The sequence below is a fragment of the Melospiza georgiana genome, chromosome Z (assembly GCF_028018845.1).
Source record: "Melospiza georgiana isolate bMelGeo1 chromosome Z, bMelGeo1.pri, whole genome shotgun sequence".
Lineage (NCBI taxonomy): Eukaryota > Metazoa > Chordata > Aves > Passeriformes > Passerellidae > Melospiza > Melospiza georgiana.
Genome location: NC_080465.1, coordinates 71617662 through 71638795, shown reverse-complemented (window position 1 = coordinate 71638795; position 21134 = coordinate 71617662). Strand labels below are relative to the sequence as shown.

The 21134-nt window shown below is 41.9% G+C and overlaps 2 protein-coding genes across 2 annotated transcripts; both read left to right on the top strand.

The window, feature by feature from the left end:
* Positions 1-54: 54 nt before the first annotated feature.
* BRIX1 (biogenesis of ribosomes BRX1) lies at positions 55-4742 on the top strand. Its single transcript, XM_058044120.1, has 10 exons — positions 55-262; positions 1011-1122; positions 1485-1528; positions 2149-2219; positions 2600-2649; positions 2748-2821; positions 2920-2970; positions 3264-3365; positions 3892-4020; positions 4344-4742. Exons 1-10 carry the CDS (start codon positions 95-97, stop codon positions 4611-4613), a joined length of 1071 nt encoding a protein of 356 aa, XP_057900103.1. The 5' UTR covers positions 55-94; the 3' UTR covers positions 4614-4742.
* A 2491-nt stretch (positions 4743-7233) lies between these two features.
* On the top strand, positions 7234-20940 carry DNAJC21 (DnaJ heat shock protein family (Hsp40) member C21). The gene is made up of 12 exons (XM_058043662.1): positions 7234-7375; positions 7515-7608; positions 8438-8561; positions 9463-9585; positions 12576-12880; positions 14540-14691; positions 15031-15118; positions 15353-15511; positions 16174-16213; positions 18061-18251; positions 18633-18705; positions 19706-20940. The coding sequence occupies exons 1-12, from the start codon at positions 7279-7281 to the stop codon at positions 19868-19870; spliced, it is 1611 nt and encodes a 536-aa protein (XP_057899645.1). The 5' UTR covers positions 7234-7278; the 3' UTR covers positions 19871-20940.
* Positions 20941-21134: the final 194 nt, after the last annotated feature.

Below are 21134 nucleotides of genomic sequence, written 5' to 3'. Positions count from 1 at the left end.
GGCGAACGGAGGGAGTGCAGGAAGTGAGATCACGGCCTCGGCGGCGCAGGAAACGCGAGCGCAGGAAGCGGGGCGGGCGAGGAGCCATCGCGGCATGGCGTGCGGGCGGATGGCGGCCAAGAGGAAGCGTGGAGCGCTGGCCGCGGGGAAGGCGAAGCGCGCCAGGAGCGCCTCGAGCGCGGGCGAGGCGGCGCCGGAGGGCGGCCCGAGGGATGGCAGCGCCCCGCCGCAGGAATACAGCATCCCGCCGCCCGTGTCCCAGGTACCGCCGCTCGGCCCGGCGCTCCGGTTGTGTGAGGGAACGCGGCTGAGCCGTGACTGAGGGGTTTGTTCGTGGTGTTTTATAATAGCGGCACAAGTAAAAAGTGGCGGTGCGTTGTTTCCGTGAGAATACGCGAAAAGCGCTGTCCTGGTCGATGTCTGTAAGATGTGTTACCTTAGTCTCAGAAGTATTGGGAAGAGTTGGGCAATTCTCTTTCATGCAGAGGCTGTGTGGAAACTGTGCCTGTTCCATTTAGGAATCATGCGGAGAAGGTTTCGGTAATTGTTTGCTTGTAGGAAAAGCGTAAAGTACTGACTGTAAACACCAAGGTTTCTCAATTTCGACAGGAGAATCTGGGCTGTGCTCTGGAGTGTTCCTGAGCCCGTTTTGCAGGAAAATAAGCGACGCACGTGGAGTTTTAGCAGTAGGGTGGGAGTGCAGGGCTGTGCCCGGGAGCACGCTGTGGATCGGGATGGGGATGGTTCCTCCTTGGGTGGGAGGGAAAGGCTGTGCCCGGGAGCACGCTGTGGATCGGGATGGGGACGGCTCCTCCTGTAAAAAGCAGGGCCCCCTTTTTTGTAGGGCAGTCTCCACTCTTGCTGAGAGCGTGGTTCTGTCTGCGTGAGAGATTAAAACGAAGGTTCTTGCTGTGTCTTTCGGTATTCGCTGTCCAAACTGTAATTTTGCTGCATGATAACAACATTAAGTCTAGCAGCTTCCCATGTGACTGTTGTGTCTTTTTTTCTAGGGCAAATGGAAAAACAAGGAGCGAGTGCTGATATTCTCCTCTCGTGGAATTAATTTCAGAACAAGACACCTAATGCAGGACTTAAGGACATTGATGCCTCACTCTAAAGCAGGTAGGGGTTGAATATCATTCCTAACTTATATTTTGAGAATGCTTTTAAGCCAAGAGCTCCTAACACCCTGTTCTTTTATTTTTTTTAAATGTGGTACAGAAGAGTTTTGATGAAACTTTTATCTCAAACAAACACCTTTTGAGCCAGCAAGTACAGCAATTTTTGTATCCCAGTATTTTCTGGGAAGTGAATCCTATGGCATCGCTCCTGAGCCTGCGCAGTTAGTTTTGTTGCTATGTTTAGATATTCCATTCCCTTTCATTTATAAACTAGTAAACTTTTTGCAAAAAACCTAACTGTTACAATAATCTCTTGTATTGAATTGGTTTTCCAGCCTTGTAAATGTTGGTTTTGTCTTCCAGATACAAAAATGGACCGTAAAGACCAGTTATTTGTAATCAATGAGGTAATTCAGGATTTATCTTGGTGCTTCTGTATTTTATTTTATTTTCTATGGAAATTCAGTATGCCAGGGAAAGGGGCAACCAAATTCAAAGTGTAACTTCATAGGTGAAAATTACTGATACCCAAAAAGCCAAAAGTTGACTTTTGATTAATAAAACCAGAGTGGAACATTTAATTAGATACAGATTTTCATCATGAAGAAATACAGCATGTTGAAGAAGAAGTACAGCATAATGTGCTTTTCTGTGTAGGTGAGAAGTGTCATACAGCTTATGCTTGAACAGTGCAGAACACAAATATGCAGCCAGCCCAAATGTAGTAGGATGTTGATAGTTCTGAACCTAGAACCTAATGTCTCAGCTCCTGCTCTTGTGTTTGTATCTGGAGAGCTTATCAGGTTTGTAGCTTTAGTGAGGTTATTACTCCTTGTAGTAAGTACGTGAAATTTTTTTTAAAACCTAACCAAAATTTGAGTGTCAGTAGATGTCATTTCATAAGATAAGATCTTTGCTTTTTGAACTTGCATTTTGGAGAGAAGAAAATATTAGAGATAAATGTGGAAAGTTATCAAAAATGTCTTCAGGATGTTTGTAAGCAGCTAATTTCATGTGTCTTGTGTAGGTGTGTGAAATGAAAAACTGCAATAAGTGCATATTTTTTGAAGCCAAAAAGAAACAGGATCTCTACATGTGGTAAGGAAATGTTATATTTTGTTACATTTCTGTTTATAGCTGCAGATGCTTCAGTTCTAGCTGAAGCTTCCTACTGTAATAGTAAAGATACATGAAATACTGCTGCTTAGTTGAATTTGTTCTAATATTGCGCTTCTGTGGATAGTGCAAACTTACAATGTGTGAACAGCTTTTGGTGACTGTTTGCAGAAGCATTTTACAAAATTATTTAGAAAACAAGTGTTTATGATCTTTTTGAAGGAACTCAGTACAGCTATAAAAGTGACAGAAACTACTTCAACGCAGGAATAGCTGGTTGGGGTGTAGTGTGGAAATCCAGCATGTGTTCTCCCTGCTGTTAACATTTTTCTTTCTGTCTTCCCACCACTTGTCCTCTGAAGGCTTTCAAACACTCCACAGGGACCATCTGCTAAATTCTTGGTGCAGAATGGTAAGCTGGTGGACATTATTGTGTTTGTATTCTTGCTGTTCTGTCTGAAACGTTTTCTGTAAATAGTAACTTATTTTTTTTTTTTTTAATCGCTGTAGTTCACACACTGGCTGAATTGAAGATGACAGGAAATTGCCTAAGGGGCTCAAGACCCCTTTTGTCTTTTGATCCAGTAAGTATAGGTTTTATTTCATTTGGGTACGTTCTTATTCTTTTTGCATGACTATTGTATTTAGCCTTGTATGTAAAACAAATTTTTATTTTTTGTAGATATTTGACCGGGAGCCACACTATGCCCTGCTAAAAGAATTGTTTATTCAGGTCAGTCTATAGTTTCCAGTGTTTCTTCACTGGAGATGTTTTTTGGCAACATACTTAAGAATCACAAGTGTTTTTTTTTTTTCAAGTAGCAGTTTTACACTTCTGAACTTTGAAAAGATCAAAAAGGATTTGGATCATATTTTTAGCATGACTCAGACACTTATTATTAAGTTTTGGGTTATGAAATGTAACCTTGGTTTGGGAATGTAGTAAATTAAAAGGAATTTAAAAAGAGCCATTTGTGTTTGACCTCTTAACTTGCAGATGTTCAGAAACACTGCCTTTTATTACAGATATTTGGTACACCTCAGTACCACCCCAAAAGCCAGCCTTTTGTTGATCATGTTTTCACCTTCACCGTCACTGATGAAAGGATCTGGTTCCGCAATTACCAAGTGAGTGGTCTCTTCCAGCTTTTCAAAAGGACATCAGTGGAGTAGCTTCATATGAAATCCACCAAATGAAATAAGAATCATGATTATTGTTATCAGGGAATGCCAGCCCCTAATGCTTGCAGATTCAGTGTCCTGAAATGACAACCTTCACCTGTATCTCTGGAGAGATCTGGTTCACTGAACTTGCATTCATCAAGTTGTGATTCTGTGAGGGATGTCTTGGTGGCAGGACACACTACCCAAGGCCTAAACTGTGCCTTAATCTAAGTTGCTGCTTTGACCCAAAGTAATCTAGAGTTTACTTTCTGTAGAAGGAATTCACAAATACAGAGTACTGCAAAAGCTTGCTTGAATTCCTAAGAACTGCTGTATGTACAGAACTGGGTTTATGGAAATATAACTAATCAGGTACCTTATCTTGAATTTAAGTTCAATTGTGTATTACCGTATATATGCAAGGTGCCTGCAAGGTCGTATGCTTTGATTCAATCCGTGAGAAATTGACAAAGTTTTCTTTTTATTGCAGATAATAGAAGAAGATGCATCCCTAGTAGAAATTGGGCCTCGTTTTGTCCTGAACCTCATAAAAATCTTCCAAGGTAGCTTTGGAGGACCGACTCTCTATGAAAATCCTCATTACCGGTCCCCAAATATGGTAAGCAGCTCTGCCTTTGTTTTCTCTTTCATTTAGCAAGTAATTAGAAAACCAGCCTTGCAGTCAGTCTGTGCAGGAGCATCCAGTATGCCTTTCCCCATGACCCTTTGTAGTGTCCTAAACTGGTGACAGTTGGAGGACAGAGTAGTTTTGTGATCATGAAGTGAATGCAGAAGTCATGTCACTGAAAAGATGACCATACACTGAGGGTCTTGGCCATTAAGCAGAGAAATTAGTATTAAAGAAATTAGTTTCTTTAACAACAGATTTCTTCCATTGTGCTTATTTGAAACGTGATGACATTTAAATTCTTATTTTTTTAGCATCGCCGACTGATAAGATTGTCAGTGGCAGCTAAGTTTAGAGAGAAGCAGCAGGTGAAAGAAGTGCAGATGGTAAAGAAAAAAGGAACTAAGGTCCTTGTTGAAGAAGATCCTACTGAAGTAGTCTTTGAAACTCCAGCTGAAGAGAAGCCAGTGGAAATACAGCTTGTGAAACCAGAGTCAAAGCCAATTGTTAAAGATAAGAAGAAGCTACGTAAAATTCAGAGGAAAAAGCAAAAAAAGCTATTTAGAACTGAAGGATCTAAATAGATAGATGTTACAAGGAATGAAACTTCATACAATATCAACCGAATATTGTAAATATTTGAATTTACATTGTACAGACAAACATGTCTGAACTTCAGTTTTAAGTGAACAAAACATACATTTCTTTGTAAAGATTGAGTTTGCATTCTTTTATTGTCTTATGTGTTTCTGAGTTTTCAGAAATAACGCGGCATCTCATTCAGCCTGGCCTTAAACACTTCCAGGGATGGGACATCACAACTGTTCTGGACAACTTCTCTGGGGCTATTTCTTTATCACATACCTTTAGTTGACAGTTCCTGATCTCATGACCTGCTCACTAGTTCTGCACTCCCCCAGGCTTTCTTGTGTTTCAAAGTCTTGCCCATGCCCTGTTTCTGTTTGATACCTCTGTTTCAATTTCCAGCATCTTAATGCTGAAAAGACACAATGGGCTGGAGAGGAAGCTGACCTGTTAAATTCTAAATACCACCCCACCCAGCAGGGTGAGGGAAATCCCATGTGACTTCTGCAGCAAAGTGGTCTGTGTGCCATGTGATTGGAAAGAACGACTGGTGAATATAGGCATGTGCTCCCTTCACATAGTCTTAATACATAGACAGCTGAGTTGGAAAAGACCTCCATCAGGATAATTGAGTCCAATTTAACTCCTTGCAGAACTTTGTAACACTAAGCTGTGTGACTGAGGATCCTGCAGACCTCCTTTAATTCTTGACAAACTTGGTGCCATGACCACTTCCCTGGGAGCTGACCATCCTTTGTGTAAAGAACCTTGGTGTCCAACAGGAACTCACTGACACACTTGTTTAACCAACTCAGCCCCAGAGAGCTGCCTGCTCATTCCCCCTTGGTAGGGTGGGGAAGAGAATTGGAAGGGTAGAAATGAAAAGTTATGAGTGCAGATAAAGACTTAAGAAAAAAGCAAAGCTTTTTGCAAAGCAAAACCCATGCACAGAAGCAAAACAAAACAAGGAATTTATCTACTATGTCCTCTGGGTAGGAGATATTCACCTCCCAAGAAAGCTGGGTTCCATCATGTAACACTGACTCAGGAAGACAAATGTGTCACTCTCAATGTTCCCCCTTTCTTCCTCCAGCTTTGTATGCTGAGCACAGTGCCAGGCTGTGTAGGATAACCCTGCAGTCAGCTGGGGGCAGCTGCCCTGGCTGCGCCCCCTCTCACTTTCTTGTGCACCTCTCTGGTGGGTGGGGCGAGAAGCAAAGGAGGCCGTGAGTCTGAGCATTGCTCAGCAATAATGCAAGCATCTCTGTTACTATCCACACAACACTTCTCCCTACCTGCTACTGTGATGAAAATTGACTCAATACCAGCCAAAACCTCCTGTGACAAAGGTGTGTATTGGAGGGAGATCCCCTCTCAGCCTCCTCTCCAACGTGAACAAGACAAGTAACTTTAGCTGCTGTGACCTCTCTCAATCTAAGCTGCCCTCCTCCTGATAAACTCCAATAGCTTTATATCCTTCTTATGTTGAGGTGACCCAAAACTGCCCCAGCACTCGAGATGAGGCTGCCCCAGAGCAGAGCAGAGCAGACAATCTCCTCCCTTGCCCGGCTGGTGATGCTGTGCCTGATGCCTTCCTGGCTGCCAGGGCACTGCTGGCTTGTGTTCAATTTGCCATGTTTGGATTAAACACTGAGTTTAGGACCTCCAGATTTTACTGTGAGATCAGGGCCTCCAGATCTTGCTGTACCATCCAAAACTCAGTTTGTGTCGTGCCCACTGATACACACCTGATCTAGAGAAGGAAAGCGACTTGGATCAATGCTAAAATCTCTAAAGACCATAGGTATAAATAAAAGCTACCTTGAGAATGTGCACTGTGCTGGCTACGCCACTGAGCTCCTCAGCACCCACAGGAATCAGAAATATCTGTTTCAGAAATAGTGTGGCCAGCAGGCCTAGGGAAGCTATTCTTTCCCTGTGCTCAGCACTAGTGAGGTGACTCCATGAGTCCTGTGTTCAGGTCTGGGCTCCTCAGTTCAGGAAGGACTTTGAGGTGATGGAGCAAATTCAGAAAAAGGAAAGCAAGCTGTGAAGCACAACAAAACCTGGAGCACAGGTCTTAAGAGAAGCAGGGGTATTTACTCTGGGAATGAGGAGGCTCAGGGGAGATCTCACTGCACTCTACAGCTCCCTGAAAGGAAGGGGGGACCAGGTTGGGGTCAGATTTTCTCTGAGGCAGCTGGAATTAGGACAAGAGCACGGGCCTTAAGCCGTGCCAGGGGACGTTAACGTTGTATATAAGGAGTAATTTCTTCACAGAAAGGCTGATTAGACATTGGGTGGGCTGCCCAGGGAGGGTGGAGTCACCATCCCTGCAGGTGTTCAAGAAAACCCTGGAGTAGCACTCAGCGCCACGGTCTGGTTGACACAGTGGTGTTGGGTCACGGGTAGGGCTCGATGATCTCGGAGATCTTTTCCACCCTCATTGATTCTGTGCATTCCAGCACAAGGTGTCGGGTTAATCGGACAGCCAGTGTTTGAAGCACTCCCAAGGCGCCGCCGGCAGCCGGCCGACACCGCGCCGCAGGTCCCTCCCCTCCCGCCTCGCTCCTCCCGCTGCCGCCTCGCCCCTCCCGGCGCGAGCGGCCGTGCCCGCTGTCCCGGTGTCGCCGCCCCGCCCCGCCGGCCGCCGCCGCCATCGCCATGAAGTGCCACTACGAGGTGCTGGGCGTGAGGCGCGACGCCGCCGAGGAGGAGCTGAAGCGGGCGTACCGCCGGCTGGCGCTACGCTGGCACCCGGGTACGGCCCGGCCCCGGCCCCAGCCCCGCGCGGCGTGGGGGCACCGCGCTGCCGCCTGGCTCGGTGCCGGGGGCGGCGGGGCGGCTGTTGCCGCCGAGCCCGACCACAGCTGACACGGTTTCGTTAAATTGTCCTGCAGATAAAAACCTCGAGAACGCGGAGGAGGCAGCGGAGCAGTTCAAGTTGATCCAGGCGGCGTACGACGTGCTCAGCGACCCACAGGAACGGGCCTGGTGAGCGGCGCTTGGCCTGGCTGAGGTTTTATTAGCCCGGGCTTGCCAGGGCTTGTCCTGTGCTGCTCCTGGGCAGGCGTGGGCAGGGCCAGCCGGCTGGTTTTAGGTTTTGCCGGAGTTGGAGCCCTGCAGCCCCGTGGAGGGGCACGGCTCGCCCTCTCACCCTCCTCGTGGCGTGCCGGGAGCCGAGGGCGTGCTGGGCCCCGGCAGCGCCCTGCCGACAGCCGGGCTGGGCCTGCTCCTCCTCCCCGGGCGGCTCTGCAGGGCAGCCCTGGCCAGCCCTCAGGCCCCGGGCAGTGCGTACCGGTGTCCCGTTCTAATTTGAAATACACACATACACATTTCTAAGGGATCACTGTTCTAAATGTTCTGTGTAGCTTGTTTTTCACGTGGGCTGAAGCATCTACCAGATTACGCAGCCAAACCCACCTCTCCTGAGTTTGTCCTCCTTGAGAATACTGGACTGGTTTTCCGTTTTTATGTGTTTGGGTATGATTTGAGGATATTTGAGTGCATGCAAGTATTGGGTGATTTAAGTAATGCCCTACCCCTTTCTGAAAGTCTTGTGAGGCATCTTTCTTAAATGCAATTGATTGGTAGCTAGCTCTTGAGGAATTATTGCTATACATATTGCAGATAAAATAATAGTAAAATAAAGGTTAAGAGGGAATATCTACTGTCATGTTTTTTACTCCTGGAGAGTTTGGATGTGGGAATTACAGACTGTGGGTTAAGCTATACAGTGATGTTATAGGTGTACTGTGTTAGTTTATCAGCACTGTGGGGTATTCAGTGTTTCTACATCCTTGATGCTGTGGATTTTTTCCAGGTATGATAGTCACAGGGAGGCTCTGCTGAAAGGAGGAGCTGATGGAGACTATCAAGATGATAGCTTGGATCTGCTGCACTACTTCACTGTTAGCTGCTACTCTGGATATGGGGATGATGAAAAGGTAAGCTATCAATTAATCTTTAATTAATCAGCTTAAATGTCTTTATAAGTGTTAGCATTTGTTTTGTGTTAAAGTTATATGTAGAATTGTTAGCACAGCTTACACAAATCCAAGAGAAAACTTAACCTGGATGTATAAGGAGGCTTTAATCTTGCCTATTGTCCAACAATTACTTAATCAAAATGTCTAGCTATGTTGTACAACTACAGATGTGTGCATATTGTTTATTTATCTTGTATAGTGAAGGATTCCAGGGCTTTGCCATACCATCTGTTTATTTAGAAATAACTTTCTCAAGCAAGAATCTTGTAAACAACAGAAAAGCAATGTAACCATAGCCTTTGGGGGAAGGTGTTCTTGCTGTAATTGAATTCCCTATTGGATTTTTGAATTTCCCTTTGGATTTTAAAATACTAATAATATTTAATGTATTGAAAAGCTCTAGGTGATTAGAAAAGCATCCACCAGAGGAAATACTTACCTGTCCTTCTGTTACTGTACTGGTAGTCAGTTAGTAACATATTAATTTAGAAAAATATAGGATATTTAATAGTGAATTTTATGTTTGGAGCTTCCACAGAACTTGATCCTATGTAACTAGGAACTTATCACCATCTCCAGCATATGGAAATTTTCTTTTAAAATCGGTGTTTAACTACGTGTCTGAGGAAGACGGAGACCGTGTGAGGAAGGTGGAAATAAAAGGCATGAGAGATAGTGGAACTTTGTTAGGAAGGGTCTCGTACCTCAGCAAGTGCTCACAAGGCCTTTATTCTGGTTTTGAGTTGTTCTTGCAGTGTAGCAACGTTTCTCTAAAATAGACAGCACCTGAGCATTTGTACATCTGTTACTGTGCCACATAAAAGGTTTATTTGTTTATTTATTTGTTTGTTTGTTTCAGGGATTCTTTACAGTGTATCGACAAGTTTTTGAGAAGATTGCGAAGGAAGAGCTGGAATATATGACACAGGAAGATATTGAAGAATTCCCTATGTTTGGATATTCCCATAGTGACTATGATACGGTAAGGGCAAGTGTAAAACTGAACTGCAGGTAAACCTGCAGGAGTTAAACCATTACTTTGTCCCAAAGGAGGGGTCCCTCTGATCTCTGAATGCCATGCATCTGTGGCTATTTTCTACGGTTGTAGACCATTACTGCAAAGGAAGTGCTTGTGGTCTGATTCATATTTATGTGAATTTAAATTGGCATTTCCTGCTGGAGTACAGTATCAGCCAGGCCTGCTGGGTGAGTTGTCAGACAGATGCTTCACAGGGACAACCATCAATTATGCTAGTGGAACTTAAGTCTAGTGCAAGACCTATAAAGCAAATGAATGGATGTTTTCTTTGTTTCCTGATGAGAGTAGTTTACCAGTGTTTAACACAACTTGTGTTACAGACAGGGGTACTGAGCTAATTTTTTTCCTGCAGCATGTAGTATCCTGCCTCATACAGGCAAACTGCATAGCACTTAGTGTGTAGCATAGCCTTTAGAAAGTAGATGTGATGTTGACTGGCAGTGTGAGCTGCCATTATGATCACATTGTCATCTGCAATTAGTTTGTAGTCAGATTTGATTCAGAAAAAAATTGCATGCTTTCCTCTGTGAAGAAAGAAAAGAAAGTGTATGGGTACTTGTATGACTTGAATTCTTGTCACCTGGTTTGCCAACTATTTGTTATAATATATCAGACTATGAGATTTAGGATTTTTTTTAGGTTACCAGTATTTCTGTGTTGAAATTAAAAACTGAGGTGATAACACCTTCCCTAGGGAGTAACTGCACAGTATGAAGTGCACTCAAATGTTACTTCTAGTGTGGTACTTCTCCCTGTCACTTTCTCTGTATGGATAATTATTTATGAAATTTGAATTGATTCATACCTTAAAAGTTAGTAGCTTCAGTGGTACAAAACTTGACTGGAGTTGAAAACAAAAGTTACAAATCAAACTTCTTGAGAAGTGCCAGAAAGGGTGTTCGGATTTGGGGAGAAGTTACAGGATGGCTTAATGAATGGAAATCTTTCCCAAGGAGAATACATAGTATCTCTGGACCAGCTAAAATATGTCTTTTAATGTTGTTATCTTGACACATCTTTTGAGTCCATGGGACAGATAAGATTATAGACTCAAAATAGCTTTAATGCTTATGTCAATTAATAACTGCAAAAAAGACTGGAATTCTGATCAACATGCTTTGACATCTGCCTAGTTCATGCTGTTCTGGAAGCAGAGTGCTCACTCCCCCCCCCCAGGGATTCCTAGGGGTATTTTATAGGAAATAGCTTCTGGTAAGTAGAAAGGTAATTTTCCCTGTTGTCTTATATTCAGGCAAAGAGATTATACTGTCAGAGGATTCCAGCATTGCAGTGCTCACTTCTCTACCCAGTGGGAATATAATGGGGAAGGAGTTTTAGAAGGGAGCTACAAAAACTATACAAAGGCTTTAAAATATGTGATGTGAATGCTCTGTGGTTTGGTCTGCTTTGTCAGTTCACAAGAAGCATGAGAGGCAGCTTGGTCAGAGCAAAGCAGCCAGGAAAGATATTCTTAAGGCCGTGAGTTCACAAGCATTCGTGGGAAGAGAAGACTTGCAGGTCAACAAAAATGATCAGCTCCAGGTACAAGTAGTAGGCAAAACAAAATCCGCTTGGGAGTTCAGCAAGGGCTGCTGTTGAGGCTGCTGCTGAGTGCCAGACATGTGCAGGTTGTTGAGGTGGCTGCTGAGAATGGGGAGAGTCCCACCCTATACATCTGGTGAGGAGGAGCATGGTCCCTGTCATCAGTTGGTGGGTGTGCATCCTTTTGCACAAAAGTATCCTCTTCTGAAGCAGAAATCTCTGGTAGGTAGTCTAATATTACTTAGGTTATTGGATGAAATATGAATGTTCATTGGTTATTTTTTGTGAGAATTTTTTGCTAAGAAAAATTGTAGTGACTTACCTGCCAGAAGCCACAGCCATGAAATTCACATGTAGATAGACTGCTGGAAGTTATTGTTGAGTTGTTCCTGTGAATAACAATTGATCGTTTTGTTCACACTTTCTGTGAATAAAAATAGCAGAGGAAGAACAGAACTGACTAAAAAAACCATTAAACCATGAGGTTAAATACTTCTATGAGGTATCCCAAAATATGAGCAGTTGGGCAAATAGAAGTGAGTAGTAAAAAGGAAGATTGATGGGACAAGTAATGTAAGAAGGGAGATTAGGCATATTTTGATTGCTGAATATACAAAGTACTGAAGGACAATAATTATTTGGAGAGAAATAAAGAACAAACCCAAAGTGATTGTGAGGCCACATTATTAGTCCAGCACTTACACATGAATAGTAAAAGGGAGGAGAATAAGTAACGATCACTTTTTATTCTAATATGAAAGCTAGGGGGCATAATTTTAGCCTACAGTCATGTAGTTTGCTAACAAAACAGGAGTAAATGTTTCTTCACATAGCCATTTCTTAAACTGTGCAAGTCACAGCTCCTTGCTGTTGTGTCATCAAGGGCTTTTCATTTCTGTCTTGCTTGGGAAGCAGAGACAATATACAAGGAAGAAATAGCATTATGTATTTATTTTTTGTTTTGCTGCTTTTTCATGCTGTGCAAGTGTGTGGCTGACTTCTGGTGTGGTATAATGTGGAGTGTGTGTTTAATGTGTGTTTGATGTTTGTAGGTAAGTACCAGCTTGCAGGCAGCATGTGTGATTCTGATTGTGCTTTTCAGTTTGAGAGGAGAAATACAGGACAGCTAAGTAACTGGACACTAGTGTCGGCGTGATCCAGTCCTGCTGGGAGATATTTTTAGAAGTTGCAGTTTGTAATAGTTTAGATGAGGTTGTTGCTTTCAAACTTCAAGGATGATGTTAGGAATTTTTCTAAATCTTCATTGCTCTGACGTAAAACTGTGGCCTGTATAGAAGTTCAGAAAAAAGTGTTACAAAAGCTCTGAATTACTTCTCTGTTTTTTCTGTCCCTCCTCAACAAGTGACTTAGTTTTTGTTTTTTTCTTGTAGGTAGTCCACCCTTTCTATGCATATTGGCAGAGTTTCTGTACACAGAAAAACTTTGCTTGGAAAGAGGAGTATGACACACGACAAGCCTCAAACCGCTGGGAGAAACGAGCTATGGAAAAAGAGAACAAGAAAACGAGGGAGAAAGCAAGGAAAGAGAGGAACGAGCTGATCCGTCAGCTAGTAGCCTTTATTCGTAAGAGGGATAAAAGAGTACAGGCTCACAGAAAGCTTGTGGAAGAACAAAATGCAGAAAAAACTAGGAAAGCAGAAGAATTTCGGAGGCAACAGAAGCTAAAACAAGCCAAGTATGTACATGTCAAACAAATTATTATTTTTTTAACTTGAAGAAATTATCCATGAGGATACAGTATAGACTTAGATTCTAATAGTAGCTCCACTTGCTCTTTTAAACATCCCTGAAAATTTTACATATTAATTTTGGTCTCAAGTCTGAGTTTTTTAAAACTCAGGTTTCTGAGTTTGTTCTGACTTGTACAGAGGTCTAAGATAACTGGGGAATGCTTATCTGGGTGCTGTGAGTAACAGGCTGTAATAGCACAGAACCAAGTGTGCTTTTATTTAGCGGGGGAAATGAAATTTATTACCTATTTTCCTTTAAAGAAAATAGAATGTAAGTTGTAGAATAAGAGAGAATGACCTGGATTTAGATCACCTTCATCTGCCTTGGAGGTGTATCTGCTAAGAAGAAAGAAGGGATAATGAGCTTATCTTTATATTCCCTCTGAATTCTTTGGGAGGGATCTTTTCCTTGGACTAAATGCAGTGCCAAAGTTTGGCTTTTTTGCCAGAATAAAAATGGTCTCCCAACCATAGCCCAAATTAATTTTTTCAACTGGAAGAACTGTTTGCCTGCACATATGAGGGAGGAGCTTAAATTCTTATTAAGAATGCACTTGCAAAATAACAGATATTATTAAAATCAGGTAATAACATAAATGGAGTATATTCTGTACTGGTTTTCTGTATATATACATATGCATTCACCCTTTAGGGACAATAAAGTAGGGTTATGCATTTAATGACAACTGGCTTGATAATTCTGAGACAAGAAGCCAGCTGGAGCAAAATGCAACTGTCCTGTGATGCCATTTTTGGTAATTTGGGGCACGCTTAAACTGGGAAAACTGAGATGGTACATTCCCATAGCACAGTCAAGGAGTAATGTGCTTGTGGGTTTTGTTGTCCTGTATTTTTTTGAGTTTGTGTGGCATTCACATTCTCTGAACAGAGAGACATAATTATCTCTCTCAGAGGTTTTTTCTAGAAAAAAGAGAGAAGAAGAGAAAAACAATTCTTTTCTCTATTTGCTGCTCCTGTTCTTTTGCACATGTAGAATGTGTTAAGAAGATTGTTTGCCTGAAGTGTTTTGTCAATTAAATTCTACTGAAGATTGTTTTGTTTCCTTGGCCAATTGGAAAAAGCTGTGTTCTGACTGTCAGGAGACAGTCACAAGGTTTTTTTAGTATTCTTTAGTATTCTTTGTAGTGTAGTTATAGTACAGTATAATATAACCTAGTTATAGTACAGTAATATAACATAGTTTAATAAAGCAATTGTTCAGCCTTCTGAATCAATAAAGTCAGATACCAATTATTTCCTTCATTGGGGGCACGCTGTTTTACTGTAAGTTTGGATCTTAGAGTAGGTTGAGATGACTTCCTTGCTGTCAGCTTGATACTGACCATGCTGCTCAGCATGTTCTGCCTGAAATTCAACCAGGACCCACCTATGTTAATAAATCTGCTTACAGTGCAGAGGTGCCCATTGACATCACAAATTAACTCAGATTTCCAATTGTGTACTCCATCATATGTTCAGAACTTTCCTCCTGTGATGCGGAAGAAGAACAATTATCTTTAGGTAGAAGTTATCTTTCAGTTACACTGTTCCCCTAGTTCCCATCTCAGGGACACAGTGTAGAAGTTACTGTATTCTGCTTGCAGGCTTGCTGAGCAGTACAAAGAGCAGAGCTGGATAACTATGTCTGATCTGGAGAGAGAGCTGCAAGAGATGGAGGCACAATATGAAAAGGAATTTGGAGATGGATCAGGTGGTGAAGATGCATTAGAAGAACAGGAGACAAAAAGCATTGAAGGTATGGTGTGTGTGGAGGTGATATCTACTGAGTCACTGTAGTATGAGTGTGGCTCACTTACAGCCTCAAATTCACAGTTCTGACGTAATGCAACTCACTCCCTCCCTCTGAGGATCCTGCACTAGAGTCTGCCCCTCTCTGGTGTTTTTGTTTGAACAAGCTGCAGCTGTTAATTTATACCAATGTCTGATTGTTGAGGTGATCTTGAGCTGTCTGTGTGTCAGTAGTACTGGAGAAATTGAATGTCAGTGCTGTCACTGTTTTCTGGGGCTTAAAGAGCATCTTGTTCAAAAATTGCTGATCTGACTTTGATTCTCTGATTCCTGCTGATCTCTTCAGACAAACTGAATGATGAAACTGAAGAAGCTGAACTTGTTGATGGTCTGTACTGCCCTGCTTGTGACAAATTGTTAAAAACTGAGAAAGCGTAAGTATTTGTGGTTGGGGATTTGTGGGTGAAGGTGATGGATTTTAAGTTATTTAAAACTGCATTTTTGAGAATTTTTAACTTCACATAATGAGTGTTGTCTTTCCAGTAAAGACCTCTTCAGTGCAGAATTTTCCATACTTAGTAGTGCTGGATAATAGGCCTGTTGTTAATTTATGTAAATATAACTATGTTTGCTCAGAGCAACCTGCAGTAACAATCTGGTCTTCACAGCATGAAGAATCACGAGAAATCAAAGAAGCATCGAGAGATGGTATCGCTGTTACGACAGCAGTTGGAAGAGGAGGAAGGGAAATTTGCTGTGTCTTCAGATGATGCAGATGGAATACAGACCAAAGAGGAGGAAGAAACAGAAGACATACCCAAACAGAAGTACTTGAAATTGTTTTTAATTTTATCATGACTCATGATTTACTAAGTCTTAGTGGCCTTCAGAGGGAGCTCCTCATGATTTGCCACTGCATTGCTCTCAGTATTGTGCAATTTGAAATACTTCTTAGCATCAGAGTTCCAGTAAAACACATGCCTGTGCATGACTACATTTGAGTGCCATAAAACAACAGACTTATGTTTTCTCTGCTGCCTAAAGTTGTATGTTAAGGAAAAGAAAGATTTGCTATTTTCAAGCAGAGGGACTTCCACAGAGCTAGTGCTTATTGATTTGGTACTTACTGTCAATTGATTGGTGGCATAAATGGAAAACGAGCATGCTCAAAATCAGAATTGTTACACGACTTAATTTTTTAAACAGCCACAGCACAATTCCAGCTATCTCACTAGTATCTTTGGGCTCAGTCTGAGCAAAACAAATGTTTTACTGAATGCAGTGAGTAGTTTGGGAGACCTATTGTTTTATTTCTGGCATGAGTAACTTTCTTTTTGTGGCTACCTAATATCATGTTAAGAGGATCAAGGAAAAGTATAGCTTGATTATACTATCAAGCTATACTTTTATAGAAATCCTGTAGGTTTAGAAATCCTAGGGTTTTGGGGGTTTTCTGTAAAAAAAGGTAATTTTAAAATTATCTTTACAGACTCTCAAAGAAACAAAGGAGGAAGCAGAAAACATTGAAGGTATGTAGTCATAATCATACTCTGGGAACTTTACCATCCAGTTTTCTTAAGAAGCTGAAAACTCGCATTTAACTCCTGACAAATTATTTCTCTGTCCTGCAGAATAGGAGAGCTTGAAATTCCACAGAATTTTAAACTATTAAAAATACTTTAAATTATTTTTTGCCACCAGAATAACTTCTGTTAGACTTATTATAATCGTATTTTGTGATAGTAATATCATAGACCTCACTTCATTCTGTTAGTGCAGATGCTAATATGTGGTGCTGACTCTAAAAAAGCTGTAGTCTGAAGTATAAGAAGAACAGGTGGAAACAGGCAGATGGGGAGAATGGAAGGAATTGGTCAGTAAGACCAGTAGTGGCCATGGTGCATTAAGAGCTCAATTTGGTGGTCACTTCTGGCTTTAATTGTAGGAGTTGGTATAATGTGTTGTTTTTTAATCTCTAATTTAGAGAGGATCAAAAAGACTGCCACAGTATTGGTTTTCTGCTGGCAATGTAGCTGTTGGAATGAACACATCCATTCCAACTTTTTCCTGAACTGCAAGCAAAAGTAACACCTGGAGTCTGTGTTACTCCAGCATCTGAGTCTGTGTGTGATATGACAGCAGCAGGTGAAATTCACCAAGAGCAAGCTGTTTCAGGCTTGAGTGGCAGGGCTGTCATAGTCAGCATACTCCTGTGTCTGCCTTCCTCAAGCTTCATCCTTTTCAAGTACTTACTCCTGAGTCCTAGCCTTGTTCCAGTGAGCTGTCTGTACCAGATCCTGCCTCTTCCATGCTTTACCCTCTGATTTCCTATTCTCTGTTCACCTTTTCTGCCTTCTCACACTCCATCATTATCTCTTGTTCTTAAGAAACTTTTCTGAGACTTTCAAGCAGCTGAAGCTTCCTGGCTTCACATTGGCTGGATCAGTTGCATATTGGCGGGTACCTTCATGTTTCTGTGCAGGCCGTGAGGCTTCAGTTAGCTCCTTCCTCCTCTGTGTGAGACCAGAAGGTCTGTTCTCGCTGCAGAGGTGGCACACAGTCACCGTGGCTCTGTTCCATCAGTTTGCTGCAGCCTGGACAGTAGGTGCCACTCTTGCGTTGTTCAAGCTGCAGTCCTATGCTGGGAAATCCTCACCTCCATCCTCTGACAAGCATTGTGGAGTACTGGGAATCTCTGTGGGTTTTTTTTCTTTTTCTGAAGTTAGGATTAGCCAAGTTTTTTCAGGTAGCTGAGACTTTGCACTAGAGGTGGTTAGAGTTCCATTAATGTGGTGTTAGGTCAAATTTGTTATTGTGCTATTGGGAGCTTTGCTGTTCTGCTTCAGACAGGAAGTGGATATTTTGCCAAACCATGTCTTGAGTCTAATCTGGCACATGGAAAAAGCTGCTGATATCTGCTAGGGAAGGAAAATACAGTGTGTCTACCTAATTTCAGTCAGCTCAGTTATTTTGGCTCCAGGTTCCTAATGCAGTTGTCTGGCATAGAAAACTTCTGTGCCAGTCTAAATAAACCCTTCGCAAAGTTATAAGCCACTACCTGTGAAATAAGAAATAGTAGTCAGAACAGGATGAACCCTGTGTGTAATTAAAAGTTACTGTAGTAGCTTCTGTAGTTTCAGAGGCTGTTTTATTGGTGTTTCTTCCCTTCACCACAGGTGGCCTCATCTTTCAAAACAGGAGAACTAAGGTTTTACATGTTACAGTCTCACTGAAAACACACAGTAAAATTAAGAGGGTCCATGGCTTTCTCTCCTCCCAACCCACCCATGTTTGAGGTAAATGAGTATAATACTATAAACATAGTCACTAATGGACTGGAAGTATTTAACTTGGATTTTTTTTTTTGTTTGGACAGAGTTACGAGGACTCTTTTGATCAAAGTGCTGACGAAGAAACAGTTGAACAAAAGGAGGTGCCCAGCATGGAAAAGGACAGTGGCTCAACAGAGGAGTTGGTAAATGATGGCCAAAGATGTGCTGTGTCAGAGGACACAGGCGTTACAGATGATGTCAGCCAAGAGAATGAAACAAAAAGTGAAGCAAAAAGGTGTGTTGGTTGCAACATTGTAGTCACTGTGTCATGTTTGATATTGTCAAACAAGGAGAGATGTACTCTCAAATGTGGGCTCTGGGGGTGCTCACCAAAACTGGTTTGAATTAATACGATACTAAACAAAGCATGCAGGGACTTCTCTGGAGGTGGTATTTGACTGCAGATTGCTACCATATCACTTCCTAGGAGCTGATTCAGCATTCTGAGATTTACAGTTGATTGTATAAATTAATTTTTTTTTCTGGATGCACTTACATTTTGTTGCGGGAAGCAAGAACAGGGGAAAGCAGCAGAGTTATTGAAAACTGAAAATTGAAAAAGCTTGTAAATGCTAAATGTTCCTGTTCACTGATTTTAGCTCCTCTTTGTTGGCAGCACTAAGTCTAAAGGGAAGAAAGCCAAGGAAGCAAAAAAGTCTGCTAAGGTGTCTTCAGAGAGCTCAGCAATGGTATGTCAAATTACTTATGCTACTTAAAATAGCATTAGGTGTTGGAAGGGACCTTAAAGATCATCTAGTTCCAGTAGACCACATTGCTCAAAGCCCGATCCAGCCTGGCCTTGGACGCTTCCCAGGGATGAAGCATCCACAACTTCTCTATGCCAATGCCTTTTCACCCTTACTGTAAGGAATTTCTTCATAATGTGTAATCTAGACCTGCCCTCTGTCAGTTTAAGGCCATTGTCCTGTCACTCTGCCTGTATAAAAAGTCACTCTCTCTCCTTTATGTAAGCCCCCTTAAGACATAGGAAGGCTGCAATGAGTTCTCCCTGGAGCCTTCTCTTCATCTTTCTCAGCCTGTCTATACAGGAGGGCTAAAAGGTGAGGGTCATATAATTACAAAGAAGGCTATTTTTTGGTCCACCAATTCTGTCCCTGTGGTTTTGATAGAACTGAAACTTCAGCTCTTGTCCTCACAGAGAAATACAGGACTCAGCTTCATTTCTAGGAGAGCTGGTGAAGTTCTGTGTGCAAGGCAGTTCAAATGATTAAACAGGGACAGAGCTGTTGTCACCCAGCACGTGACAGGCCAGTACTGTTTGCATCTATCTCAATATTGATGCTTGCCAGAGAGCAAAACTTTGTAGAACTACAGCTAAGACATACTAAATTCACTGCATCTCAGAGCCCAGAGCATTACCTACCTGTATGGTCTGGTGAGATCAAAACTATTCTTTACTTTGAATAGTAAAGATTTACTTAGATTTGCAAGGCTTCCATTCTTAATTTTACTTAAAGCACTTTGAAATATAATGAAGTTATATTTGCAATTATTTGTTAAAAAATATGTGCTTAATTGTTAATGAATAATGAAATCTTGATAGAAACAAACAGCTTAGTCCTGCTTCATTGCTAAGGAGAAACTGTCTGCAAGAAATTGGTGTATTATAGTGATGATGTATTCAATATGAGTGTGAAGCATTCAGTTTTTTTTTTTTTCTCATTGTAGAATGAAGTTCCTATCCACTGTGTAACCTGCAACTGTACATTTCCATCCCGAAATAAATTGTTTGAGCACCTGAAAGTCACAGGACATGCAAGAGCAACAACATCACCAACTGTAAATGGAGCTGTGAACACCAAAAACAAAAAAGAGAAACGTAAAAACAGATAGAACTTTGCTGCAGTGACAGTCTTCAGAATTGTAACAGTAACACTCTGAAAAAACTGAAACATGCACACTGCCTGTGTCTGGACTTAAACAAAGAAGGCAAATACCAATGTAGGAAAAAAATGAAGATGCACAAAAGGAATACTGTCTTGTGGAAGACTCTGTGCTTTCTTCTGTTCTTAAAAGCCTTCCTTTAATCATAGAATGGTTTGGTGTCAGGGCAGAGGTGGATGTTCCTTCCACCAGGCCACCTTGTCTAAAGCCCTGTACCCTGAGCAGCTTTCACACCACAGGTGGGGAAATAGTAATTCAAAGCTATTCACCCTGTGTTCCTGTAGAACCTGCATGGATTATTTCCACACAGAGGAAATAATAAATTATTTTGACATGTGTGCTGTTGCTTTTCTTTTGAGAGGGTACAGCTCAGGGTGAGTAGCCAGTAGCAGGGCCTATGCTCTGTTGATGAGAACATGGTGCTGAGAACACCCAGGTCATGGGTCTGGTCCTCTATGGACCATTCTCTTAGGAGCTGGGCTTGATGATCCTTGTGGATCCCTTCCAACTTAGAATGTTCTTTGATTCTTGATCCTCTATCAAATATGAAGCACCAAGATACGGACTTTTCTTCTGCCATTTTCAAATTACTTAATTACATTAAGCAGCAGACAGAAGGGAAGAAGTTAGATGACAAAGCTGTTTAAACCAGTTTTGACAATTGCTATTTGTTTTGTACGGTTACCTCTGTGGCAGGTGTTGGGGAAAAAAGGTCTAGTGGAACAGCCTTGCTGGAATAAGTGAGGGAGAAATAAACGAATGACATGAATTAATTAATTTGTTCTGATTTCTAAGGAAAGGCACTACGCTTGTGTTTAAAGGCATAATCTGCCTGATCTTCAGTAGGAAAAAAAAATAAGGTGGGATAACAAATAACTGATTTTGGAGTGGAATTAGTTTGTGCACAGGAGTTATGAATGGAGTTGGAGAAGACAGTGCTCAGCAAAGGCTGTACAATATTGTTTAGGACCCATGGAGTAAGATTTGGAGAGGTACTGATGCTCTGTTACCAAAGTTCCTCTGAAGTACTGGCAGAATACTCTCCTCCCCCCAACCTGACATGGTGCTTTATTGGGTCAAGAAATTTTTCCAATATTAAAATTGAAATAAAAGGAAAATGGTAAATGTACAGTTCTTGCTGACTGTCCACAACATCTGTTTTTTTATCGGAAACTGAAGGAAGCAATGACATTACACATTAAAAAGTGATTAT

What these genes read in the sequence shown, in the direction of transcription:
- DNAJC21 (XM_058043662.1), top strand. Translation starts at nt 7,279, where the DNA reads ATGAAGTGCCACTACGAGGTGCTGGGCGTGAGGCGCGACGCCGCCGAG. An exon ending in CCCATAGTGACTATGATACG is followed by an intron (nt 9,586 to 12,575) that starts GTAAGGGCAAGT and finishes TTTTTCTTGTAG; the next exon opens with GTAGTCCACCCTTTCTATGC. An exon ending in ACAAAAAGTGAAGCAAAAAG is followed by an intron (nt 18,252 to 18,632) that starts GTGTGTTGGTTG and finishes CTTTGTTGGCAG; the next exon opens with CACTAAGTCTAAAGGGAAGA.
- BRIX1 (XM_058044120.1), top strand. Translation starts at nt 95, where the DNA reads ATGGCGTGCGGGCGGATGGCGGCCAAGAGGAAGCGTGGAGCGCTGGCC. An exon ending in TCCCGCCGCCCGTGTCCCAG is followed by an intron (nt 263 to 1,010) that starts GTACCGCCGCTC and finishes CTTTTTTTCTAG; the next exon opens with GGCAAATGGAAAAACAAGGA. An exon ending in GATGCCTCACTCTAAAGCAG is followed by an intron (nt 1,123 to 1,484) that starts GTAGGGGTTGAA and finishes TTTGTCTTCCAG; the next exon opens with ATACAAAAATGGACCGTAAA.